The sequence below is a fragment of the Quercus suber genome, unplaced genomic scaffold (genome assembly GCF_002906115.3).
Source record: "Quercus suber isolate HL8 unplaced genomic scaffold, Cork oak 2.0 scaffold_428, whole genome shotgun sequence".
In the NCBI taxonomy this organism is placed as follows: Eukaryota; Viridiplantae; Streptophyta; class Magnoliopsida; order Fagales; family Fagaceae; genus Quercus; species Quercus suber.
In genome coordinates, this window is record NW_027069879.1 from 198,073 (window position 1) to 224,854 (window position 26,782).

At 37.2% G+C, this 26,782-nt stretch overlaps 4 protein-coding genes across 5 annotated transcripts; 3 read left to right on the plus strand and 1 right to left on the minus strand.

Annotated features, from left to right (window-relative positions):
• Positions 1-1,932: 1,932 nt before the first annotated feature.
• Positions 1,933-3,798, minus strand: LOC112019459 (RING-H2 finger protein ATL72). Its single transcript, XM_024051975.2, has one exon. It carries the CDS (start codon positions 2,794-2,796, stop codon positions 2,176-2,178), a length of 621 nt encoding a protein of 206 aa, XP_023907743.1. The 5' UTR covers positions 2,797-3,798; the 3' UTR covers positions 1,933-2,175.
• Positions 3,799-9,029: 5,231 nt separating this feature from the next.
• Positions 9,030-12,836, plus strand: LOC112019463 (transcription factor RF2b). Of its 2 annotated transcripts, XR_010624299.1 has the most exons (5): positions 9,030-9,694; positions 10,233-10,365; positions 11,536-11,620; positions 12,118-12,572; positions 12,638-12,836. XR_010624299.1 is itself a non-coding variant. In XM_024051978.2 (4 exons), exons 1-4 carry the CDS (start codon positions 9,246-9,248, stop codon positions 12,498-12,500), a joined length of 1,050 nt encoding a protein of 349 aa, XP_023907746.1. In that variant the 5' UTR covers positions 9,030-9,245; the 3' UTR covers positions 12,501-12,836. The 2 variants fall into 2 exon arrangements, 1 of the variants encoding a protein (XP_023907746.1); XM_024051978.2 differs by having other exon boundaries at positions 12,118-12,836.
• Positions 12,837-20,147: 7,311 nt separating this feature from the next.
• On the plus strand, positions 20,148-21,779 carry LOC112019461 (expansin-A8). Its single transcript, XM_024051977.2, has 3 exons — positions 20,148-20,404; positions 20,747-21,059; positions 21,209-21,779. The coding sequence occupies exons 1-3, from the start codon at positions 20,269-20,271 to the stop codon at positions 21,510-21,512; spliced, it is 753 nt and encodes a 250-aa protein (XP_023907745.1). The 5' UTR covers positions 20,148-20,268; the 3' UTR covers positions 21,513-21,779.
• A 2,024-nt stretch (positions 21,780-23,803) lies between these two features.
• On the plus strand, positions 23,804-24,976 carry LOC136062570 (uncharacterized). The gene is made up of 2 exons (XM_065761765.1): positions 23,804-24,175; positions 24,401-24,976. The coding sequence occupies exons 1-2, from the start codon at positions 23,804-23,806 to the stop codon at positions 24,974-24,976; spliced, it is 948 nt and encodes a 315-aa protein (XP_065617837.1).
• Positions 24,977-26,782: the final 1,806 nt, after the last annotated feature.

Below are 26,782 nucleotides of genomic sequence, written 5' to 3' on the forward strand. Positions count from 1 at the left end.
AAATTTTGAAACAATATTATATATATATATATATATATATATGACTAAACAATAGAGAAATATAAAAGAAAAATGGATAATATTTAAAATAGTAATTTCAATTATTGCAAGCTTTTTTATCTTGTAAAAAATAGATAAAAAGAGTTTAGTGATTTATGTACGGAAATTACTTTTTAAAGAAGTTGCAGTTTTATCAATAGTTGATGATTTTTATATTTATCCAAATAAAGCCACGTCTAGGATAATCTTAATATAAGATTTATTCAAGTTTTTTTTTTTTAAATTATTATCAACGTTTGAGGTTGAGTTTAAGTTAGACTTGTTAGAGAGACAGAGTTTCACTCTTTATTAAGTTTGGGCTAAACAAAAATAATTTGTTTTAAAAAAATGATAATGATGAGTTTGAGTTTGAATTTAAATTATACTTGTTAAAGAGATAGAATTTCACTCCTTGTTAAATTTGGACTAAACAAAAATAATTTTATTTAAAAAGATGATAAAAAAAAATGATGTGTTTGAGTGTAAGTTGGACTTCTTAGAGAGATAGAATTTCATTCCTTATTAAGTTTATATTGAAGAAAAATAATTTTATTTAAATAAAATGAAGTAAAAAATTGTGAGAGTTTCAAAAGTTTCGGTTATTTATATATATTATATATATATATATATATATATATAGAGAGAGAGAGAGAGAGAGAGAGAGAGAGAGAGAGAGAGAGAGAGAGAGAGATAATATGTCTAATATCTACGCTCAAACTAAAGATGAAAGCTCAAATTTGAAAGGTCTTAAATATATTACTTGATGTAGCACCTATACTACTCTGACATGGCAATATCAATATGTCTTAACAAAAAAAAAATATAATAAATAAACCACTCGTTTACAAAGAATTACTATGAGAAACCATTTTTTATTTGAGTAATGCTACAGGCACAAACTATTCTACAAACATTTTACAAATGGCTGATGTGACATGCTCCACCTCAACTTTTTAAAACCTAAAATACCACATCAGATATTAACAAAGGAAATTAATAAAAGATAAAAGAAACCCATATTTGTTTTGCTTCTAAACCCTCTCTTTGCGCCTCCCTCTCTGCCTCAAACATACGACACCTCCCTCTCTTCCTAAACCCATTCGCAGACCAACATTCTGCTATTCAAAAAGTATTCATTCTATAGAAACAAGGAAATTATATATATATTATATGATTACAAATCAATTTGGTAGGTAAGCCTATAATTCCGTCACTCAAAGAGATTCAGTAGTGAAATTATTGCAAGTGGTATTAGTGATTATTCATTCATATTCAACGAATAAGTTTGTTGTTTTCTCTAATGTGACAATTTTATTTTTAAAGTGTTGCAATCCCATCTAACAGAATTTTATGGGACAATTTTATTTTTAAATTTTTGTGCTTTGGAGGCGTTATTCGGAGTGTGAGGCTTGGGTTTAGGAAGAGAGGGAGGCGCAGAGAGAGGGTTTAGAAGCAAAACAAATCTGGGTTTCTTTTTTCTTTTATTAATTTTCTTTGTTAATATAAATGTTTGTAGAATAGTTTGTGCCTGTAGCGTTACTTTTTTTTATTTTGCTCGGCATCAGATATCAACTGAACTTACCTACATTATTTCTGGACACATTTTTGTAGTGGACATACATTCTTAAAATGGATATTTTTTTTGTGTGAGGAAAATATCATCCATCAAATGATTAACATTTTGACTACCTAACAAATATAGAAATGGCCCATGACTTTTAGGTCAAATAGTATTTCAACAGAAACACTCGGGTTTTGAATCTCTCTCTTATGATTAAATTGTATAAAAAATCATTATGCTGATATTTCTCACACACGCAAACGCGGAGAGAACACAATAGTAATTAATTTCTTCATCCCACTTACCATGAACATTAACACAAACACACAGTATTGCCTCATAAACCTTCATATATATAGGTATACAAATCGTAACAAACACATATCTCTATGCATAATTACATGACTAAAACAAAGCTAACAATATGAAAAGAAAATACTCTATTATACTATTTCAAAATAAATAAATAAAACAAAAAAAAAGGAAGAAAAAGTACTCCCCACTATTTCTTTAATTTTACAGTTTACTTAGGAGTTGTGAAAATGAGAAATCTTCGGAATTCAAGATTTAGCTAGCTAGCCTACCTCATCCACAGCTATTGCCACATCCCCTTGTCCTTCTGATGCAGTCGAAGGGTGTCTAATTTCAACACCAGCAGCATCTTCATCCCCAGCATCATGAGAACTGGTTGGTTGTTCTAGCAAAGACTGGCGACAAGTTGGACATGATGAGTGTGACCCCAACCACGTGTCTATGCACCTTACATGGAACCCATGATTACATCTTGGTAACACTCTCACTTTCTCCCCATCCGCAAATTCCCCAAGGCAAATTGGACATTCTGTAGCTGGAATATTAAGCACTGAAGATCCATATACAGCAACTGGGATTTGCCGCAATGCACTCTTTTTAAGCCCCGTGCCAGCTAAACGCGCAGCAGTCTCATCTGGGGTTTCGAAAGCAAATCTACGGCTACACCTTAGAGCACAACGTACAATTGAATTTAGTCCAAGTGCACATATTAACGCACAAAGCAAGGCTGCTAGGATAATCACCATGTTGGTGTCAAAGTTTGCCTCGCTACCATACGCTCTAGTACTTGGCGCCTTACTACCTTCATTTGCTGGTGGCACAATATTTGTTTCTGCATCGAGGAGTAAACGGTGTGGACCATGTGGAAGATGATTTATCACCATTTTTCAAATGATCTAATATGAAATTTCAAGGAAAGCAAAAAGTTCTTAACTTGTGGCTTCTAGCTTAAAAAAGGTCGTACGCAGTATGCAAAACTTCCCTCTTCTGTAAGATTTGAGAAAGGTGATTGGTAGGTAGTCCACGAAACTAATTATTTAAGAGAAGGGGCTTGACATCTCGTTCCTCCACGGTCTTTTAGCGGCAAATCGAACCACAAAGGAGACTGAAAGAAGGGATTTCATGTCACTCATGTATAGAACAAAGCCTTGCCTTATTAGTTCCGGCTTCTTTAGATGCAGGAGGACTAGTACTCTAGAAGATGGACTCGATGTGTGATGAAGCTTGTGAATAATAAATAATAGATATAAAGCAGGAAAGGAAAAGATTTGAGTAGGGGTATGTGGTTTATTTCCTTTGCTTCTTCTCCAACCTTTGATCTACTTTCAACTAAAGGGAGATAGATGGGCTTTTTGAGTTAAAACAGTGCCTGTTAGGATTCCAACTGGATAAAAAAAAATTAAGACTTTCCAAAAAGCATCTTGTTGGTCACTGGGATAAGGAAAGGGTGGGTGAAATACTAATAGTCTTTGAGACCTTTAAAGGATAAGAATCAATCATCTTAATTGGCGAGCATGAATGGCAAAAGTTATGGCTTCTTAAATCACAAACAGGCCAACTCTAACCCATTAAAGAAGAAATGACAACCACTAGGAAGACGAGAGAGAGAGAGAGAATTATTTAGCCTTACCGTAGCGTTGAAGTTCCAAAACGTATCCCACACGGGGGAATGGAAATTGTCTAGTAATTTCAGTGAAGCAAATGGAGAAAGAGAGAGATAGGGAGGGATGGTTTGGTTGGTTCTTTGGTAGACTATGAGGGGGCTGTGTTTTAAAGTGCTTTGTAGTCATAGGATGTAAGATAAGGTTTTGGCTGTCTTTTCACTTTTGTGGAGAGAAATGACACATAGAGGAGGTTGAGCTTTAAAACAAGTTGCATAAAAAGGATTGTTAGATTTTTATTTTCTTATTGATAAAGTTGAAGAAAAAAGTCACCGGACCGGAATTTTGATTATGGTACCTGATCCCACCAAATCTCAATTAGCTTATTAAATAAAAATGCTTATTCTGGGCACCAAATCCTTCACCCACTCTACTACTCTTCCTTTAATTTAAAGGTTAAGTAAAATGTTCGTTGGTTTTTGGCCAATGATCATCGTTGGATCCCTATATGAGATAATGCGAATGTCGCCATGTGTTTGTACAATGTTGCATGACACATTCCATTAAGACTGATCAACCGCTCTTAAGTCTTTATTGACTTAATGATCCGATGAGGACAACGAAAAGGAAAGAAGGTAAGCTTAGGCGCCTTGTCATTTTAGGTACACAGAGTTAAATCTATCGCTAAGTCACTCAGGATATATGACAATGCTGATTTGTTACTTGTGCAGCGCCAAAACTGTGTTAGGACCACAATGTTATTTACTATATGCCCTAAGACCTGCTTTTGTATTTAGGTTCCTTAATTTTCCTTAGTTTCTTGCATTAAGGTTCTTCACAGCATCACCAACCACATCAGCAGGTACGTTTGATCCATTTTGTTGCTTAAGCCGTCCAACATTTTTGTCATTTGGCTACTAAGATGGCTGTTAACTCTAACCCAAACTATGGACCACTCGTAATATCACAATGTTTTGTACAACTTATTAAGCATTGCTCACAACAAATCAAATCAATGGCTGTAAAAAAAATTGACACATTTTTATGTTTCCGAATGAGACATATTGGATTCAAATCACCCTCTTTTAATTTATCGAATTATTATAAATAAAAAAGTTAAAGCATCATTACTCGCTAGATTTAATTGAAATTTTTTGCTGACGTTCATCAAAATCTGCAGCGGTTATGGAGTTCTTGTCAATGAATTGATTGATTTTATCTCTATGATAAGGGGCATATATATCTTATTGAGATATGTCTGTGAGTGAGAGTCGGTTTAGTTTAGCCCTGTGTGGCGTGTGAAGAAACGATTGGGACATGGAAATCAATCATGTGGCTTAGGCAGACACTCCCTCCATGGCCAATCAAGAGGGTGTTGATAGGTCCACTTTTTTGTCTTGTCCCAATTCACTCTGCTAAAACAATGGACCCCTCAAATTCACTGAAATTGCCACTTGTCCATCTAGATTGACCATCTCCATACAAGTTCCATCAGACCCATCACCCACGTTTAATGTTTTCACCTACAATGTTACCTTCACAATAAATCTAACACCTTTGTTAGGTGAAGGATATGACTTATTATGAGGGGAACGGTTTAGAAACAAATACAAGGAACAAAACACACCCAAAACACAGACACAGCCGACTCTCAACTCAATAGAGATGGTACTGAGTTGCGTGTAGCCACTGCCCACATGGTAGAGGTAATTGCGTGCAGCGTACTTGGGCATCAAATATACCAATCCCACACTCGTTCGTTGTTGGGTTTAACCGTTCAAGCATGTTTTAGAACTGTGGAGCCCACGAAGCACGATTTTAACACGGCCTGCAGGCCCCCAGTAGCATAAACATAATTTGGTTAAATTGCAAAATATACTCGTACAAGTTTAGAGGTATTTAAATTTTATATCTTGAAATTTCAAAATTTTAATTTTACCTTTAAAATTATATTCTATTTTCATCAACAATATTTCCATACAACACAGGCTCCACTGTTGGATTTAACCCTTCAAGAATGTAAATAAAAAATGTTTTAATGAAAGAAAAATAAAAATATAATTTTTTTCAAAATATATAAGAACAAAACTCAAATACAATCCATTGAGTGTTGTACTTTTAAGTTTTTCAATTAGATTCAATCATATGCTCGTATTGAATAATACAACTAATTAAATTTGACAATATGATTCATTCAGTCAGTGGAATCACATGAATGAATTTAATTGAACATTAGATAATTTCAAACACACGTTATACACATGGTCCACCTAATAAGTGCATTCTCAAAAAAAGTCTTAATTATTTTATTTCATATAGCATCTTACCAACCGTGGGAGGTATGAACTATGCATAAGGGTATAAGTGGAAGCACACCAAAGGCAGGGCCGGCCACGATATAATACACCTAGTCTCACAACAAGACTGTGTATTAAGATCGACCAAGAAAGTCATGGCCAATCTATACTGTCTCATTAGGAGGCGTCCCATCATCCAGGGGTAGCCGTATAACTAGGGCAATTATGCCTCCCTTCTATGAAAAATTATACCCTATATCAGGTATATATATTATCTCTCTCACAGTAGGTGGGTATCACTTGTTGTAAGGGAAATGTTGCATATACTTGATACAAGGTATACTTTCTCCCTTACTAAGTCTCACGTGCAGGTAAGGGTAAAAATACCCCCTCCATTACTTGGAAGAGATATGCAAGAACTCTTTCTCTCTCTCTAAGAAGGCAACTGACTTGAGTTTTGGAGTGGTTACTGTCGCCTAATGTGGCAGAGCTCTCCTTATGTGCGAGACCCATGTGGCGCTAGGTTTCAGTAGAGCTTCACCTCCTACCAATTCTCATTTCATTGACCTCGAATGCATGGTCTTCATCCATAAGGGAAGGGAATCTCAAACAAGCTCTAGTACAGAACAAGCTCCAATACTAGACTCGGCTCATGCACAGTTGGATTCCCCAGGGTGTACCAATCATGGATTTCATGATACTATTACCAAATCGTCCTTCTTGAAGTCCTAGCACTTAAACCAACTTTCTTGTCTTATGAGATAGGGCAATTATATATATGGATCATGTTAATGAGTGCCCTTAAAAAATTTGTTAATGCACAAGTTTATGAAAATTTTGATACTACTTTAATAGAAAATATAAAAAGTTATTATTAAAATCAGTTACTTTTTTTTTTCAATAAAAATTTCTAAAAATATTTCCTAAACAAATGCTTTAATGCTTTGGCATTTGTTAACTTTTTCCTATATAATATAGCAAGAGTTAAGTACATTAGCCAAAGGAAGTACAATGAAGGGTGGTGCTATTTTCATGATTCTAAAAAAATAAAAATAAAAAGATACTGATAAACTGTGTTGGGCATCTCTTTTTACATCTCCTGCTAGTGACAAACTAACGTTTATTAAACATGGATTGGGGCCATTGGGCCATGTACCAATGAGTTCGGCTCAGTCCAGTCTTCTTCTGTGTTAATAAGAACTTTAATTGAAGCCCAAGTTAGATAAGTACACTATTTAAACAGTCAGCAGGTCTTATTACAACGAACCTAAAAACATGGAGACCCAAAATTAGTGGCGTCCCAATCCCAAAACACAAATTTTCCCAATCCTTTGCCAAATGCCAGTTCGGCTGAGACATAATAATAGGCGGATTAGCCGGTTGTTAGACAAAAAAGGAAAACGACATCGCTTTATCTGGGGTCCACACTTTTGTAATAAAAACCATGACCGTGTCCAAAAGCATGAAAAGGTGATGACAAGTGTAGAAGACGAATAAACCCTCTAAATTTTATATTTTGAAATTTCAAAAATTTGATTTTACCTTTGAAATTATATTCCGTATACATCAACAATATTTCTGTACAACACAGACTCCATTGTTGGATTTAACCGTTCAAGAATGTAAATAATTAAATAAAAAATGTTTTAATGAAAGAAAAATATAAATATAAAATTTTCAAAATATATAAGAACAAAACTTAAATACAATCTATTGAGTGTTGTACTTTTAAGTTCTTCAATTGGATTCAATCACATGCTCGTATTGAATAATACAACTAATTAAATTTGACAATATGATTCATTCGGTCAATGAAATCACATTAATGAATTTAATTGAGCATTGGATAATTTTAAACACATGTTATACACATGGTCCACCTAATAAGTGCATGCTTAAAAAAATTCTTAATTATTTTATTTCATATAGCATCTTATCAACTATGGGAGGTATGAACTATGCATAAGAGTATAAGTGGAAGCACACCAAAGGCAGGACTGGCCACAATATAGTACACCTAGCATCACAACAACATTGTGCATTAAGATCAACCAAGAAAGTCATGGCCAATCTATACTATCTCATTAGGAGGCATCCCATCATCCAGGGGTAGCCTCATAGGGCAATGATGCCTCCCTTCTATGAAAGATTATATCCTATATAAAGTATATATATTATCTCTCTCACAGCAGGTGGGCACCACTTGTTATAAGGGAAATACTGCATATACCTGATATAGGGTATAGTTTCTCCCTTACTAGGCCTCACATGCATGTAAGGGTATAAATACCCCCTTCATTAGTTGGAAGAGGTATGCAAGAACTCCTTCTCTCTCTCTAAGAAGGCAACTGACTTGAGTTTTGGAGTGGTTACTGTCGCCCAATGTGGTAGATCTCTCCCTTTGTGCGAGACTCATGTGGCGCTAGGTTTTAGTAGAGCTCCATCTCCCACCAATTCTCATTTTATTGACCTCAAATGCATGGTCTTCATCCATAAGAGAAGGGAATCTTTAACAAGCTCTAGTACCAAACAAGCTCCAATACTAGACTCGGCTCATGCATAGTTGGATTCCCTAGCGTACCAATCATGAATTTCATGATACTATTACCAAATCGTCCTTCCTGAAGTCCTAGCACTTAAACCAACTTTCTTTTCTTATGAGATAAGACAATTACATATATATGGGTCATGTTAATCAGTGCCCTTAAAGAATTTGTTAATGCACAAGTTTAGAAAAATTTTGATAATACTTTTATAGAAAATATAAAAAGTTGTCATTAAAATCAATTATTTTTTTATTCAATAAAAATTTCTAAAAATATTTCCTAAGCAAATGCTTTAATGCTTTGGCATTTGTTAACTTTTTCCTATATAATATAGCAGCAGTTAATTACATTAGCCAAGGAAAGTACAATCAAAGGTGGTGCTATTTTCATGATTCTAAAAAAATAAAAATAAAAAGATACTGATAAACTGTGTTGGGCATCTCTTTCTACATCTCCTGCTAGTGACAAACTGACGATTATTAAACATGGGTTGGGGCCATTGGGCCATGTACCAATGAGTTGGGCTCAGTCCAGTCTTCTTCTGTGTAAATAAGAACTTTAATTGAAGCCCAAGTTAGATAATTACACTATTTAAACAGTCAGCAGGTCTTATTACAATGAACCCAAAAACATGAAGACCCAAAATTAGTGGTGTCCCAATCCGAAAACACAAATTTTCCCAATCCTTTGCCGAATGCCAGTTCGGCTGAGGCATAATAAGAGGCGGATTAGCCGGTTGTTTAGACAAAAAAGGAAAACGACATCGCTTTATCTGGGGTCCACACTTTTGTAATAAAAACCACGACCGTGTCCAAAAGAATGAAAATGTGATGACGATGATGATGAGTGTAGAAGACGAATAAACACTCTAAAATCACCCAACCCCAAAATGGATCATCCGACTCCGAAAAACCCGCCAATCTCTCAGACCCAACAACAACAACAACCCGATTCCGATATGGGTTTATCAAACCCGTTGCGTGCCGGCCACCACCGCCGGGCCCACTCCGAGGTCAATTTCCGGATCCCAGACGACCTCGATCTGGGCTTCGATGGTGGGCCTTCCTCCGCCGCGGGTTTCGACGAGGATGACCTGTTTTGTACCTACATGGATATTGAGAAGCTTGGATCCAGACCCGACGGACACGGCTCCGTAACCAAACCCGACAATGCGGGTGAAGAAGGTGAAGCAGAGCAAAGCTTGAGGACGAGGCATAGACATAGCAATTCGGTGGATGGGGGTGCCCTCAATTTGATGGATAGCATAGAGGCCAAGAAAGCAATGGCTCCTGATAAGCTCGCTGAATTGTGGACCGTTGATCCCAAACGAGCCAAGAGGTTTCTCTCTCTCTCTCACGTTTTATCCACCTCTTTTAACAACATTGGGTTTCTGGGTCACACTGAATTGCTGTTTTCACTTCTCAAAATTTTGACTTTTTTCATTTCAAAATTGGGTTCTCATTGTTGGGTTGGGATCTTTTCTATTTTGCTGCAATGATAAAGTCTAGGCCTTTAGACTAAAGGGTTCCTTATGAAAACTAAAAGTTGGGTAATCCAAGTCACAAGTTTAATAGGAGTAATCCAAGTTGATCTCAACGTGGAATTTGTTGGTTTTTGTTTGCTATCTCAAAGTCAATGTGGTAATATCTATTTTGGAGATTTGGCCTATACTCGCTTGCATTTATGGTTTACTAATTACTACTTTACTTGCATTTACTGGAATTTGAAACATGTAGCTGTATATGCAATTAAGATGAGCCAATGGGATCGGGTTGACACTTGGAACATCATCATGTGATTTTTGTTTGAAACACCAACATCTGTTTTATTTGGGTCTACACTTAAAGCATACAATTTAACAACATTTTTTGTACAGGATATTGGCAAATCGACAGTCTGCTGCTCGCTCAAAAGAGAGGAAAGCTCGTTACATATTAGAACTTGAGAGAAAAGTTCAAACCCTTCAAACGGAAGCAACGACTCTTTCTGCACAACTAACTCTGTTTCAGGTTCTTATTGAAATACTCTGACCTGCTCAATGACAATTTTTTTCCTGTTCACATGGATGCATAGACTCCCTTCGCTATGATGCACAAACCAATTTGTAGTAGTTTTGTACTTTGCCCTTTTTTTTCTTCTGGTTGACAATATTTGCATATTGTATGCTTTAAATTCATGCAAAAAGTAATCCTTTTCATTTGCAATAAAATTATATTACTTTTCAAAAAAAGTTAATGCATAAAGGCTGATCAAGGGGCTTTAGCTCAAGTGTTAAGTTGGTAACTGCTAAGAGGTGGGGTGCGGTTTTTCTGGTCTTAGGTTTAAGTCTTACCAAGCAAAAAAAGGAAGAAATAAAAATGGTCATTATTGGTATTATGGCTTGGCTTTTGATTTCCACATTCTTTTCTTTTCTTTTCTTATCTAATTTTAACCACAGGTTTATAGTGTTTTTGTGGATTCCAAACTCCTACTGGCTCTAATCTTGGGTTCCCTCTACTCTAGTTTCATTGCCTAATTTATATATCAACTGATGGGAATCTAAAAGGAAATGTGTTGACAACATAGTTATAAATCACAAAACGATGCTAATGTTCAAGCTGTGTCCTATAAATGTCCCGGAGTATTTCAGAAATATTTGGTACATTGCTAAAAGTTAAAAGCAATATGCTTATCTAGTTTTGGTCCTATTGGATATGTAAAGAGAAGTATCTGAAGAAGTATCACATCAACCATGGATTTGGAGACAACTTGTTTTTGACTTTGTGCCATACCAGTAGGCGTGATTGGCTTTGTTGCTTGGTTCTAGATGCAAGTGCAACTGTGTGACAAACAACAGAGAAAATCAGGGGGTGGGGGGAGGATTTGACCACAACAGAGGCTTTTTCTTTATTAACACATCTAACTTTTAGTGTGGGGGGATTACTACAAAGTCCCTCTCATGAAGGTTATATGCCCCAGTGAGTTATTTGTCCTTCTGTAGTATCTTTACATGATCCTACAACAACAAAGCCTTATTCCCAACAAACTAGTCAGTTTTGGCCACATGTATTCCTTACATGATTCTAATGATCCAAAAACTTTTGTTTTAGGTTTTGTTGTCTATGTATTTTGTCAGAGTTCTTTTTCATGGACATTTAACTGTTGGCTTTGTGTCTTTTTTTCTTTGTGTTATCTTTTAGAGAGATACAACAGGCCTGAGTACTGAAAATACAGAGCTTAAGCTGCGGTTACAAGCTATGGAACAACAAGCTCAGTTACGTGATGGTACGTATCATTCATGGCAGTTTTGAAAAATAAACGTCTTCCTTTTCTGATAAAAATTATATCCATGCTAGAGGTCAATCTATGTTCTGCGTTTTGTGCACCTTTTCTTGAATATTTAGTATTTCCACTGATCACCTGTATCACAAGTGAGTGGTGCTGCCAGTGCATTATTATCTTTATTTGATGGTTGATGTTACAGAAGTGCTGAAGCTGGTTCTATGTTATTTTCTTTTTTGATACCTGTTAAAGATGAAGTACCTTTGGTGCTGATCCATGTTATATACCAATGCAATAATTTACTTTCTATGGATATTTAATTGGCCCCGCGTTTTCCTACTATTACCTCACATTGCTAATCTAATAGGTGCAAAGGATCTTACCAATCTACTTCTGACTTCTAGCCATCTATTATTGTCAATGTGTGTTACCTGTTCTATTTAAAATAGCAAGAAAATTTGCTAAGTGGCAATGCACTTTGTATGACTGTTCCCAAACAGCTTTAAATGAAGCACTGAAGAAGGAAGTTGAGAGGCTCAAGATTGCAACAGGAGAAATAATGACACACAATGATACTACCTACAATTTGGGAATGCATCATGTTTCATATCCTTCATCTTCCTTCTTTTCACATCAGCCACAACCTCAGCCAGGTGACCCCCTGAACATTCAAATGCCATCGCCATTTCATCAATTCCAGTCTAATACATCAACAGCCCATCAGTCCCTGCTTGCTGCAGCCCACTCACATGCCTTCACAGATATGTTGCAGCAGGATCCTCTTGGCCGGTTGCAGGGGCTTGATATCAGTGGAAGAGGGTCCCATATGGTTAAGCCTGAAGGCACTTCCATTTCTGTAAGTGAAAGCAGCAACTCATTTTGATGCAAATTTTGCCAACCTCCACGTGGCCGTATTTGTTGGATTGTTCATAGACTGACATATTGACAGCCGAAGGTATTATTTATTTGAATTTAATTCTTTTAAATCAACTGGCTTTTAAATTTTAGTAGCCTTTTCAGGTCTTATACACTCATGAGTTTTCTCCCATTCCATTCCAAATCTTGAGTTTTTGGGGCTTTTTCTTTTGGAAATAGAGGGCTTTCCAATGATTAGAAAGATGCAGCATTTCATGCCAGGCACTTCTCAATATTCTGTTCTTTATGTTGTTGTTTAAAATCATATTTCTAAGGGGAAAAAAAAAATCTGTTTGTTATGCAACCTGTGATCTCTCTCTCTCTCTCTCTCTCTCTCTCTCTCTCTCACACACACACACACACACACACAATTGCCATCATCATGGCAGAGAAACATTTTGTTTTAGGTTAGAGTTATGACAGTTATATGATGTTGGCCCTGAAAGTAACTCAGTTGTGAACTTCTATGGCTATCTATTGTGGTCATGTTATAATGTTGTGAATTGTGGTGGTTTTCTCCCCCTAAAACAAAAGGGAAATATAGTGGATCTCCCCACCCCAAAAAATCAGAGTTAAAACTTAAGAGCCAAAGCAAATAGAGATGGATTGAATAGCAAAAGCGAGAGGCAATTCTGATGTATCTGAATGCGTAATCAGTGCCAATAAAAACCTGAAGAGCAAGGTAGCATGACTGTTATTAAATCCTGATGTATTTATAATCAATGGACTTCGAGCTGAAGCACTATATGGTGTTAGACTTTGAATATAAGCTGTACTCTTTGTTTTCAATTTTTTAATCCTAAATTAATTTGAAGATAGGTAGGAGAGGATGAAAACATGAATTCCGTTAAACATAATCCAAACCCACTTTCAGAGGGAAAGGTTGTACTCTTATTTTGTCTCTTGTTTGGCAGTGTCAAAGACAAAAGTACGGTATTGAATGAAAATTTTGGAACTTCGAATTATGAATAAATGCCTCCACGGCACTCGTTAATATTTTCCATATTATATTTGTGTTAATATATGTTACATGAGATAAGTTCAAGTTACACCTGGTGTAACTTTTTAAAGTTACATCTTTTCTAAACCATTGGATTTAAGTAGATCTAACGGTAAAAAAATGACCCTCATTAATCCCAATATTCTAATTAATCTCATTTATTATCACTTATTTAATACATTCCATATTTATTTTTAAACTCAAAAAAATTTATACGTTTGACTCTCTCTCTCTCTCTCTGCACGTCTCTCTTTCTATCTCCTCTCTCTTTCTATCTCCTCCATGGCTGTTCCACCTCCACGGCCAGGTCGCCGGCAGCAACAACCAAAAAAAAAAAAAAAAAGCCAAAGCCACCAGACTTTGTTGAATAAACCACGGCCAGGTCGCCGGCAGCAACAACCAAAAAAAAAAAAAAAAAAGCCAAAGCCACCAGACTTTGTTGAATAACACGACTATTGCTTTTAGTTGTTCTCTATCTCAACGTTTCTCTCTCTAGAATGCTCTCTTTTTCTCCTCCATTGCTCTTCCACCTCCATAAATAGGTTGCCAACAGCCAAAAAAAAAAAAAAAAAAAAACAAAACAAAAAAACACAGCTGCCGGACATTGACATTAAATATTTTGGAAGAAATTAGTTTAAAATTATAGTTTGAGCAATTATGTTTCCATCATTTTGTGTTTGTGATATTTGTGAAATTCTTACAGAGACTGCACTTTTCGTTGTTGCAATTCAATTGCAACTTTATATCCATCATAACAAATGCTATTGCTTATAAGACAATAGTGCAATTCTAGCGAATTCATTACAACAATGCAATCCTATTGATTAAGGTAACATACTAATTGCCAAAGAATTCTTATCTTCCTTTCCTAGAAAATATTTAAAATAAACTGAATTTTTTTTTTCAACATGTGTATTTCATTGAAAGCCATCCTAGGAGGCATTAACACGTTTTGGGCAAAATTGTTAATAGGCTTCCTCCAAAAACGTTTTCATTATTAGTATACTCTAGATTACTAATTTTTATGAAAACAATCCATCTATTACGTCTTCAAAACTTAAAAAAATAATATACAATCTTCAACCATATGCTCTAGAATCAACAATATTCAACAAAATATACAATCTTCAACCATATGCTCTAGAATCAACAATATTCAACAAAGTCTGGCAGTTGTGGCTTTTTTTTTTTCTTTTTTTTTTTTGCTGCCAGTGACTTGGCCATGGAGATGGAAGAGCCATGGAGGAGATAGACAGAGAAACGTACTAAGAGAAAGAGAGAGAGTCGTGTAGTGGAGAGAGAGAGAGAGAGAGAGTCAAACGTATAAATTTTTTTAGGCTTAGAAATAAGTATGGAATGTATTAAATAAGTGATAATAAATGAGATCAATTAGAATATTAGTGTCAATGAGGGTTTTTTTTTTTTTTTTTTACCGTTAGATTTACTTAAATCCAATGGTTTAAAAAAGATGTAACTTAAAAAAGTTACACCAGGTGTAACTTGAACCTATCCCATGTTACATATTTGAATAAAAATTATAGATAGAAATATGTATGTAATTATTGCATAATACACATCATCAAAAAAATCAAAATCAAAATAACTCACTGTAAAATATAGATCGGCGACCAAAAGGAACGGTACCTACCATGTGTGCATTTCCTTTGAAAATCACATCCCTTTTGTCGGCCATGATGTATAAATTCAAAGCTGGTGGTCTACAACCTTACAAACTTTCAACATGCAGTGTATCCAAAACATCAATGTGAACAATCACAATACACCCGGTCTTCTCGTTAGAAAACCAGCATTCCAGGGAGAAATAAAGCAGCTCCCATAGAAAAACAAGGCAGCTGCTTTTCTAGCTATTAAGGCTAGTGGAGATCAAACCCAGATCAGGTTTACAAAGAAAGTGACCTTAACATTCTTATTCAATAGAAGGAAGAGCTTCAACAGGTGAAAGAAGTCAAAAAGCATACTGTTTATCTTCTTCATGGGTAAGAAGGGTATCCATCAATAGTCCCATAAAGATAAACTTTTTACTTTATGCAATATATCCTTTCAGCAGGTGCATGTACCAACAATTGTGGGACACCAAAAAAAAAAAAAACTAAATCCACTGCTTGGGAAAATCTGGACTACTACTAGACACAACACACTAGTCGCTTTATGATGTAAGTCGCTCCGAGTAATTGGTAGTTTGAAACTTTGAATTAGGAATGGCAATGTGTCAGTTTCATATGAGAGATGTGAAAAATATTAATTTAGAACTTTAACATTTGTGTCATTTCAAAATTGTTGATGATACGTACACGTCACATCTCACATGATTAATCCATTAATTTTTAACCGGACATACTAACAAAATGTTTGATTTCTCAGAAATTAATTGCACATATCATCAACAATTTTGAAATGACATTATTGTCATGTGTATATGTGATCAAGTTTGTTTGGCTTTAAGGAAAATGCTAAAAAAACTTATAAAAGGTTTGAATCATTGCAAATTTGATCTTCAGGGGTTAATTGTTCAAATCAAAAGTCCACTTATTAAATTGACACTCGAGTCAATTTTTAAACCCTACCCTTCCCTTCTCCCTCTCGGGAAAATTATTTCTAAACCTTAACCCTCTAAATATTTTACATACTAATTATTACCAAACCATAATAAATTATAGGACTCTATCCCAAACAATACTATTTATATTTGGGAAAAAAAAAAAAAAAATCTAAACATGGCTCAAACCTACGCATTAATCTAATCATGAGTGAGATTTAATAAGCGGAATTGCGTTCAATCTATTCAATAGTAATTAACATTGGAGCTGTAATATTTGCACTACAATGAGTTTGGGCCTCTTGGATGATAATGTCACGTACATCCCCTTAAACTCAATGTAGAAGTTTGAATTTGGAATCTAAGATTGTGAACCTAGAATGTTACTAGGTTAGAACACGTTAGATAAATGTTGGTGATATCAAATGACAATAGTCCGTGATGATAGTTGACACCAATTGTTGGAAAATGAGTTAGCAAGTTAAAGTGTCACATGTGGATGAAAAATGCATTGATGCACCAATATCTTGAATGGCTATGCTAACGCCAGTGGTTGTTTAACATGAAAAAGTCATAATTAACGTGGTTCGGCTTGATGACCTACATCCACAGTGAAAAGTCCTTGAGCGGCTACATAAGGATGTATGGGTCTCTTGGGTCATATTATCTCTAACACCAACAATTAATTAACATTAAATAACAAAAGAGAATCAAATACTTGAGATCTTTCTGAACTACTTGTTGACAATGAAATAAGAAGAGCAATCAAGAGGAGCTTGATTTTCCTCTTCTATTGCTCTTTTTCCTTGGAAGTTGGAACTGTTAGAAGGAAAGACCTGCACATTTTATTCAGTAAAAGTGCTTGAAAGGTGAAAGAAATCAATGCAGTTTGTTTCTCCCTTCACTTTCGAAAGGTTATCCATCAATTCTTTCAGAAAAGTAAAATTTTTACCTTGTGCAACAAATTCTTTCATCAGTTGCATAAAAGTAGAGCTAAATGCATGCATCACATACGATACCTAACCAAGATGTCGCCTTACAAGGGTCATGAATGGCCTACACTCTGAGGAGACCATTTAAATGCACATGGAAGGGGGTTGGACCCTGCAGTTAGAATTTGCATCATATTGGAAACTCATGTGGGAGCTGTGTGTGGATATTGTACGTGACCAATATCATTAATTGCCATTTGAAAGTGACCATACGAAGCCCCTCTTGTCGATGGTCCTTCCTATGTTTACTGTTTAGGGATTCTTAGTCTCTCACTACTGGGACTACTAGACAATCCCTTGTGAAGGGCACTTTCATTTGTGCCTAACAGACAATATTTTGGATAAAATATCCACATGCCTTTTGTGGATCTCATTCCAAGTTTGAACAACCTTGTCCCCATACAAGTTCTTTTGGAACTCTTGGACACAAATTTTGATCCTTTTTATTAGTGTTTGTGTATATATATATCATAACAATAAATCTACTTCATGCGGCTCAAATTGCTGGTTCTTATAAAGCCACCCAACAAAACACAAATGAAAAAAAAAAAATGTAATATATATAGAACGAGTTTGGCCCAAGGAAAGTAGATAGGAGATTTAAAAAAAATAAAAAAGAACTTTAATCTTTTATAATTCAGTTGTTATATAACAAGTACAGGATAAAGAAAGACCAAACATTGTCATTAAATAACTGCTCTCGGCAAAACTTCATTTCATGAGATGTTATCTTAATCAATTGCATGTATTAATTCTTGGATTGAACTTTTTTTCGTCTCAAATCTCTAAAAAGTAAGAGCATTACAGCAGGCTTTATATTCTTAAAAATTCCTTAAAATTTAACCTTGTTAACGTAAGGTGTATCTTTTCTTTTCTTTTCATTTTTTTTTTTTTTTTCCTTTCACACATAATTAATATTTCTCCCATCATCCATCAAAGTAAGAAAAGGTGTGTCATTTTGATTTTATTTGAGACTTTGACATATAATAGTAAAGCCATAGATTTTGACTTGACACCGAAATTTGGTGGAATCAAATCACGTTCGATCTTCTTCAATTTATTGCATATTTTATATTCAAAATAGAGAAAAAAAAAAAAAAAAGCCTTGCTCATATTATCTTCTATAAAAAAAGGGAAAATATGATAATTAATTCATAAATCATACAAATCGTTGATTCTACCAAAAAAAAAAAAAAAAAAAAATCCCACCTCTATAATACTCCCATTCAAAAGAGACAAGTTGGAAGATTTGGAGAGGGAGTAAAATGTAATTAAGGGTGAAAGAGAAATGCTTCATTTTTTCTCCACATCCCTTTTCTTTTGATAATGTGGAATAAGTCTAGTACCACAAACTTTTCACAATTTTTTCACAAATTTTTTTTTTTTTAATGTTATGACTCGTGATTGATGGAAATAAAGTAGGTCCATGATTTCACCACTCACGAGTCATTATATAACAAAGTTGTGGTAAAATTGAGGAAAAATTTATAGTACTAGACTTACTCGATAACATGATATTAACACAAATTAAGGAGAAAAAAAATTGTAACCGCAGCATCCTGATTGTTCATTTTGGTTTTATTATCTGCAAGTCATAATCTCGTATTTATATGTTTTGTTTGTTTATTCCAACTTTTAATTAATTTTTTTTTTTTATTTTTAAAATTGGGTTAGAAAACGAAAGCATCCCAAACTTTATTTGAAAATGACGTACATAGATACAAGGGACCGCGAAGATCGGGACTTGCATGTGCTACTAACATGGTAGGCCCAATAGATATTCAAACCCTCCTCACTTTCTCAAATGAGAACAAAGTATTGATTAGATAATACATAAAAAAAGAATGTTAAATTATTGTGGAAAAATAATTATTATGACTAAAAATAGTCATATCATATGACATACGCTACTCCCATAATTAATCTCTGAAAATTCTCTAATGAATCATTGGAATAACTAACTAACAATCACTTCTTAATTTAATTTCTTACAAATCCATCCTTGCATCAAAAGTAACCACGTGTCCAAGGGACACCCCCTTGACACTAATCAATATGGTTTTGCATTGACAATCCACCGTTTTGATGCTATTCATGACACATATAATAATAATAATAATAATTTACTTACACGATAGGTCATTAGTTTAAGTAACCAACAACCGAATCTAGAAACCCTGATGATGATGAGCTATATGTAACTACTAGATAGATTAATATGGTTGGTAAGTAAATGAGATTATTACTACATTATTATTTAGGCATGACATATGATATATAGTTCTTTTTGGAGTTATTCATGGCACATCAACTCTTATCAGATTCTGTATCTCCTTAATTAACACAATCATATCAATTATCAAACTCGTGGAACTGAAAAATTCGACCTCTTGGTTTAAGATAGCTCGTGTGGTACCTTTTTACCGAATGTTACTATAATTTGTTGTTTGGTTTTCACTTTTCAGCAACGAGAAAGTAAAACAATTACAAAATGGCTTTAAACACCAGCAATATTGCCAATTTAGTAAACATCTAATGAGCTACTTGTTAATCTGTAAATTCTCATTCTCAAACGGAGTAATTGGTGCAAAAACATGTGTAAAATAGCATGCACTATTCCTTTATGTATAAATGACCCATTTTCTTCTGTTACGTTTGGTATATCAGTAGCCCACCAAGTTGGACTTCTGTGACCTCAAGAGCTCCCCAATCAAGGCCTTGAATAGCTGAATTATTGGCTAGCTGATTGCATAATCTCAGGCATTGAAGAAGTAAATACCACAAAAACCACACGTAACAAGCATAAAAATATTATAATTATAAGAAGGAAAATAATATAGGATAAAGAAAACGGTTGATAAATGCATGTGCATGTGGGGTCGTATGGCTAAACAGTTGGTAGTCTAACCAGAACATTTGCATGTGCACTTTGATCCTTGTATATGACCTGAAAATATGAATATGCTTTTGTGGTTCTTGGCTCTTTTGTGAAATGTGAGAATGAATAACTTGTATTGTTCTACAACATGACCCCACTTCTCTAACACCTCAAAGGTCCAAACTTTACGCCCCCCCCCTTTCCTATATAAGTAAATCCCCATTCCCCTTGGTCTAAGCACTAAGCACTTTCCATTCAAACTTCAAACCCTCTCTCTAGTCTCTTCCTCTCTACACAAGCATAGACACAATGGCTATCCCAGCATTCTCCACTATTGCTCTTCTGGTCTTTGTCCTATGCCTCCAAAGCACTTATGGAGATGATGGAGGGTGGGTAACTGGTCATGCCACATTCTATGGTGGGGGAGACGCTTCTGGCACAATGGGTAAGTTTAAGTGTTTGTTTGGTAACAACTGTTACTTTTAACTTTTTAACTTATTTGTTTATATACAACTTTTTAGAACTTCCATCTTTTTTTAGACATAAAGATACATTAATAAACTTTCAACAAATACACAAATAAGTTAAACTTTTAGAATTTCTCTTCTTAGAAGAAAAAAGTTTGGAGTAAGTAAAAGTTAGTTAAATTATGTTGCTTTGGGGCATTGGTATACAAGTCAACATATTAATTGGTCATAAAGTAACCATAAGCATAGGTTTCATTTAGAATGAGTGTTCTATGGAGAGCGGTTTCTCATGGGGCTATATATGTTGGTATTGTTTGCAGGGGGTGCTTGTGGATATGGAAATCTTTATAGCCAAGGATATGGGACTAACACTGCAGCACTCAGCACTGCTCTATTCAACAATGGCTTGAGCTGTGGAGCTTGTTATGAGATGCGATGCAATGATGATCCTAGATGGTGTCTCCCTGGTACTCTCACCGTCACTGCCACTAACTTCTGCCCTCCTAACAATGCCTTGTCTAACGACAATGGTGGGTGGTGCAATCCTCCTCTTCAACACTTTGACTTGGCTGAGCCTGCTTTCTTGCAAATTGCTCAATACAAAGCTGGAATTGTTCCCATAGCCTTTAGAAGGTATTGAACACAACGAGAATGAATCATTAACCTCTAATTCTATCACAACAATCCATGTCAATAATAGTGAAATATGTTGTCTATCATTACTCGTCATGAAAATGCTTTGTATGCTAATCTCAATTACTTGCTTGTGTTGATCAAAACAGGGTCCCCTGTGTGAAGAAAGGAGGAATAAGGTTTACCATCAATGGTCACTCTTACTTCAACTTGGTGTTGATCACCAATGTTGGAGGTGCAGGAGATGTTCAATCAGTGTCCATCAAAGGGTCTAACACAGGGTGGCAAACCATGTCAAGGAACTGGGGCCAGAATTGGCAGAGCAATAACAACCTCAATGGACAAAGTCTCTCATTCCAAGTCACCACCAGTGATGGAAAGACTGTCACTAGCTACGACGTGGTTCCAGGAAATTGGCAATTTGGACAGACATTTGAGGGTGGTCAATTCTAGATTTTTTTTTTTTTACTGATATATGTATATGTTCAATTGGTACTTATGCCATTGTTTGTGACAGTGAGGGTGAGATACACAGGGTAGAGTAGAGGGGTCTTGGCCTACATGGTCGTTTATTGCTGAGGTGGCTTATTGGCACCCGCTAGGCCTATAATATATTTAGTGAGAATTTGTGACTTTGTGAGCTATGTCACTCATAAAGAAAACATTGTTATTCTATCAAATTGCCTTTTATTTAAATCAAGGCCATCAATTTCTCTATAAGTTTCTATTTTCAAGTTGGTACCAAACTCTGTTGGGGTTGGTTATTGTCACTTTTTTACTATCCTACGTAGATTCCTGTGGAGAAAGTCTTCTTCAGTGTTTCAAAGATCAAAATTACCTGCTTCACTTTTATGTTTTTTGAACGAATACTACCTAAAACCAAGCAGATAAGCCAAGGAACAAGGATTAGCGGTTTGTGCAGTTTTGTAAAAGCATAACTACTCCCAGGCTCTTATGTCAACTTCTACCCATATATTTACATACTAGTCTAGTTTACTCCAATTCATGGTGCATAACTACTCCAAGGCTCGTATGTGAATTGCTAGCTAATAAATTTGCGTACCTCTCAGTCTACCCTACTTGTATCCAAATTAAGTAACAGTACTATAGCCTGTAGGCTGTAGCTTACATTATATAAAGGGGGAACCAACCACATAAACTCAACAAATATTTGCATAAGGTCGGCATCAAATAATAACTTGTCGAACTATAAACAGAGAGAGAATATTTATTTTGCCAGCAAGAGCCGTGAACATTTTACATTTATTTTGCCGGCTAGAGCCGTGAACATTTTACATTTAGTGGACATAGACCATAACTCCGAAAGGAACTTAAGAAACCAGACAGGAACATAAGCAACAGCATACATTGACTTTTCTTCAGAAAAGATGACTGTGTCTGTGGGCCACCATTTATGTCTAATAACAAGTTCAGATTTATGGAAGACATCATTAAATAGCATAATGCATAAATGAAATCTGCAATGGTAGCGTTGGGCAGACCAAACACTAAAGGCCAGTACCACCGAATCTGCGGCATCTATAGACACCATAATTTTTCACATGGACCCATAATTTTCTTTTCATCGCTAGAGCTGCAGTAAAGTCCTGACAAAAGAAATTGTGATCAACAAATTTGGTTGGCTCATGAAAGCCGGCTCAAATAATCAATTTAAAGAATATTTTTATGAAAAAAATATATATATTTTTAGACAGTTTTTATTTTTTATTTTTTATAAAAGTGATTGCGGGGGGAAACCCAGAGCTACTTAATGGGCCCAAGACACCCTACTAAGGACTATTATATCTCCGAAGAGTAATATGTAGTTAGGGTGGCCCATCTGAAGCAGGGAGCCCAGAAGCAAAGGGGGAGTACCGTCCGAGGAGGTCATCACTGGTCCGAAGACGTCTTACTCCTCGACCACAAATGGCCTTGATCAAACAAACATGTGGAAGGTCCGAATAATCTTCCTAACAATTCTAATGATAATGATAAGCCCTGGGGTGGATCCGGAGATGATCAGAACTAAAAAATATCTAAAGAAAAAGCTGCTACCACCGCATTTAATGCACTGCAACAGTTTTTCTGGTCGCATTTATGTGGAGAAGACCCCTGAACAGTGTAACCTCAGCTACCGCCACTCACAAAGAATTAAAGCAGACACATGACGTGACATGCACTTGAGTAGATACGCAGATGAAGAACAGGTGGACGATGGAGATGATAGGAGAGGATGCTATATAAAGAAGAAGGGTCCTTGATAATAAGGAGGACGGAGAGGAGAGAGAAAAAGAGAGAAAAAAGTTTTACTGTAACTCTGAATGTTGTAACCAGTGTTCACTTAATAAAACATCTCTTCGGACATTCATGCATGGAGTCGTTCAAGCATTAGTTCATGTTATCATCCCTGCAAGTAACCTAGCCAGCCATTATGTACTTCATAACCAGCCTAGCTCTCTCGCCCACTCTCTACAAATCTATTGGCCTGGGTTCGCTGGGCCTTCAACGCATATCTTTTGGGCTTGGGCTACCGAAACTGACCCTACAATTAGCGCCGTCTGTGGGGAGAGCTTGTGCAGGGGTGGAGACAACAGTAGGTGATAGCTGGACACGGTCAACAAGAAGCGGAGTCTAGGGCATCCCAGCACGTTGACCCCTTTCTTAACCTAGAGCGGAGACAGGACCGCGAGGGTAGCGTGCACACCGTGCCCCTTGGTCAGAGCCAATCACATGGGGGGAGTCACATGTCCCATGCAGAGAAGAACCGAGATTTACAGCGGAAGATTGAAAAGCTAAAAAGGGAGTTACGCCATGCAAAGAGGAAACGAGCTCCCTCGTACTCTGATGAGGACCCAGATGACGAGTCGGACGTCATTTATCAACATAAATCCAAGACATCAGCCAGCGAGTCCTATACCTATGAAGAAGAATCTCATAGTAAGGGGCAACGCAGAAGTCCACCACATGGAGACGTGGGAAACGACGCCATGAGCAGGGCTCTGAACCAGATTTCTAGGTTACCCTTCACGTGCAGGATTGAAGAGGCGAGACTTCCTCGGCATTTTAATCAACCAACGTTCACCATCTACAACGGTAAAACAGACCCCGTGGAACATGTGAGTCATTTTAACCAAAGGATGGTTGTCTACTCCAGGGACGAAGCGCTGATGTGTAAGGTCTTCCCTTCTAGTCTTGGGCCAGTTGCCATGAGGTGGTTCGATGGGCTGAGTCTAAATTCCATCAGCTTTTTCAAAGAGCTCACCCAAGCTTTTGGTTCACGATTTGTCACCTGCTGAAGAGTGGCCCGACCTTTGTCTTCTCTGCTGTCTTTGAGCATGCAGGAAGGAGAGACACTGAAGGTGTATTTGGACAGATATTGGGAGATTTTTAACGACATGGAGGGCAATTTCGATGCAATGGCCCTAGAAACGTTTAAGCTCGGCCTTCCTACCGATCATGGTTTAAGGACATCCTTGTCTGGTAAACCCATTACTAGCATGCGTCAGCTAATGGACTACATTGAGAAGTATAAGAGAGTTGAAGAAGACCAACAACAAGGAAAAGGCAAGGAGAAGGTTATCCCCCAGGACAGGAGGGATTTTAGGTTGGATCGATACACCAACAGCAAACCGAGGAGAGATTTTCCTGCGCAGTTAGGAGCAGCCAATCCCCAGACTGTCAACACCGTATTCAGAGACCCAGTCCATCAAGTTTTAGAAAAAGTCAAGAACGAGTCGTTCTTCAAGTGGCCAAACAAGATGGCAGGGAATCCTGACAGACGTAATCGCAATCTCTACTGCCAATACCATCAGGATCATGGGCACACGACTGAGGACTGCAGGAACTTGTGGGTTCATTTGGAACAACTAGTCAGCGAGGGGAAACTACGACACCTCCTACACCACACCAGTGGCTGAGGAGGTCCGATGAACACGGACTCCCGAGGGGACGATCCTCTGAAACCTCCTCTGGGAACTATCAATGTTATCTTCGCAGCCCTAGGGAGAACAGGATCCTGGCCATCCAAGGTCATGTCGGTGGATCGGTTACCTGCGGGGGAATCTGGCCAGGGTCCTAAGAGTTGCAAACTGGACGATCAACTAGTTTTAGGTTTCTTGGACGCAGACAAGGTGGGCACTGTCCAGCCTCATGATGATGCGTTGGTCGTCACCTTCAGAATTGAGGGGTACGATGTGAAACGGGTGATGGTTGACCAAGGTAGCACTGCAGAAATAATGTACCCTGACCTCTACAGGGGGCTGAACCTCAAACTCAGTGACTTAACACCGTATAGTTCTTTGCTGATCAGTTTCGAAGGAAGGGTTGTCACCCCGAAGGGCCAAATACGACTACCCGTGCAGACTGGCTCAGAGGTGGTAGAGGTGGATTTCATAGTTGTGGATGTCTTTTCACCTTATACAGAAATCGTAGCCAGACCTTGGCTTCATGCGCTGGGGGCGGTTTCTTCCACCTTGCATCAGAAAATCAAATACCTATCCGAAAGCCGGGTTTGCGAAATCCGGGGGGATCAATCTGTAGCAAGACAATGCTTAGTGGCTGCCATTCAACACGAGCCAGGAGCCGAGTCGTCGACCAGGGGCTTATAGCAACCAAAGCACCAGTCATCGCCCACTAAAGATCCGGACAAGGGCGCAGGGTGCGAAGATTTGACTAAAGTCATAATTGGGAATAATCCCGAAAAATTCTTTCAACTCGGATCCCAATTGCCGTTGCAGGAAAAAGAGGAGTTAGTGCAACTTCTTAAGGAAAACCTCGACGTATTTGCTTGGAACGCTTATGAAGCCCCTGGGGTGGATCCGGAATTTATATGCCACCATTTGAAAGTAAACCCCATGATCACCCCTAAGAAGCAGCCTCCTCGGCGTCCATCTAAGGAACACGCCGAGGCAGTCAGAGAAAAAGTGGCAAAGCTCAAACAAGCTGGGGCTATTAAAGAGGTTTTCTACCCAGAGTGGTTGACAAATACTGTGGTGGTGAAGAAGAAGAGCGGAAAATGGCGAGTATGTGTGGACTTCACTGACTTAAACAAGGCATACCCTAAAGATCCATTCCCCATGCCTAAAATCGATCGGCTAGTAGATGCCACCGTCGGACACCCCCGAATGAGCTTCTTGGACGCGTTCCAAGGATATCATCAGATACCTTTAGCCCTGGAAGACCAGGAGAAGACTGCTTTTGTGACCCCCACGGGTAACTACCACTGTAAGGTGATGTCGTTCGGTTTAAAAAATGCGGGTTCTACTTACCAAAGGATGATGACGAGGATGTTTAAACCACAGCTGGGAAGAAATATTGAGGTTTATATAGACGACATGGTGGTGAAGAGCAAAGTGGTGGCCGAGCACGTGAAGGACCTAGAAAGCACCTTTGAAGTTCTCAGGAAGTACAAGCTACGCTTGAATGCCGCTAAGTGCTCGTTTGGTGTGGGGTCAGGCAAGTTTCTGGGATATATGGTGACTCACAGGGGAATTGAGGTCAACCCTGATCAGATAAAGGCCATCAATGAGTTGCAAGCTCCTCAAAATCCCAAGGAGGTTCAGAAACTGACAGGGATGACGGCAGCCCTAAATCGATTTATCTCTCGATCAGCGGATAGGTGTTGGCCCTTCTTTTCCCTGATTAACAAGTGGAAAGGGTTCGACTGGACAGAGGAGTGTGCTATGGCCTTCCAACAGTTGAAACATTATCTAGCTCGACCACCA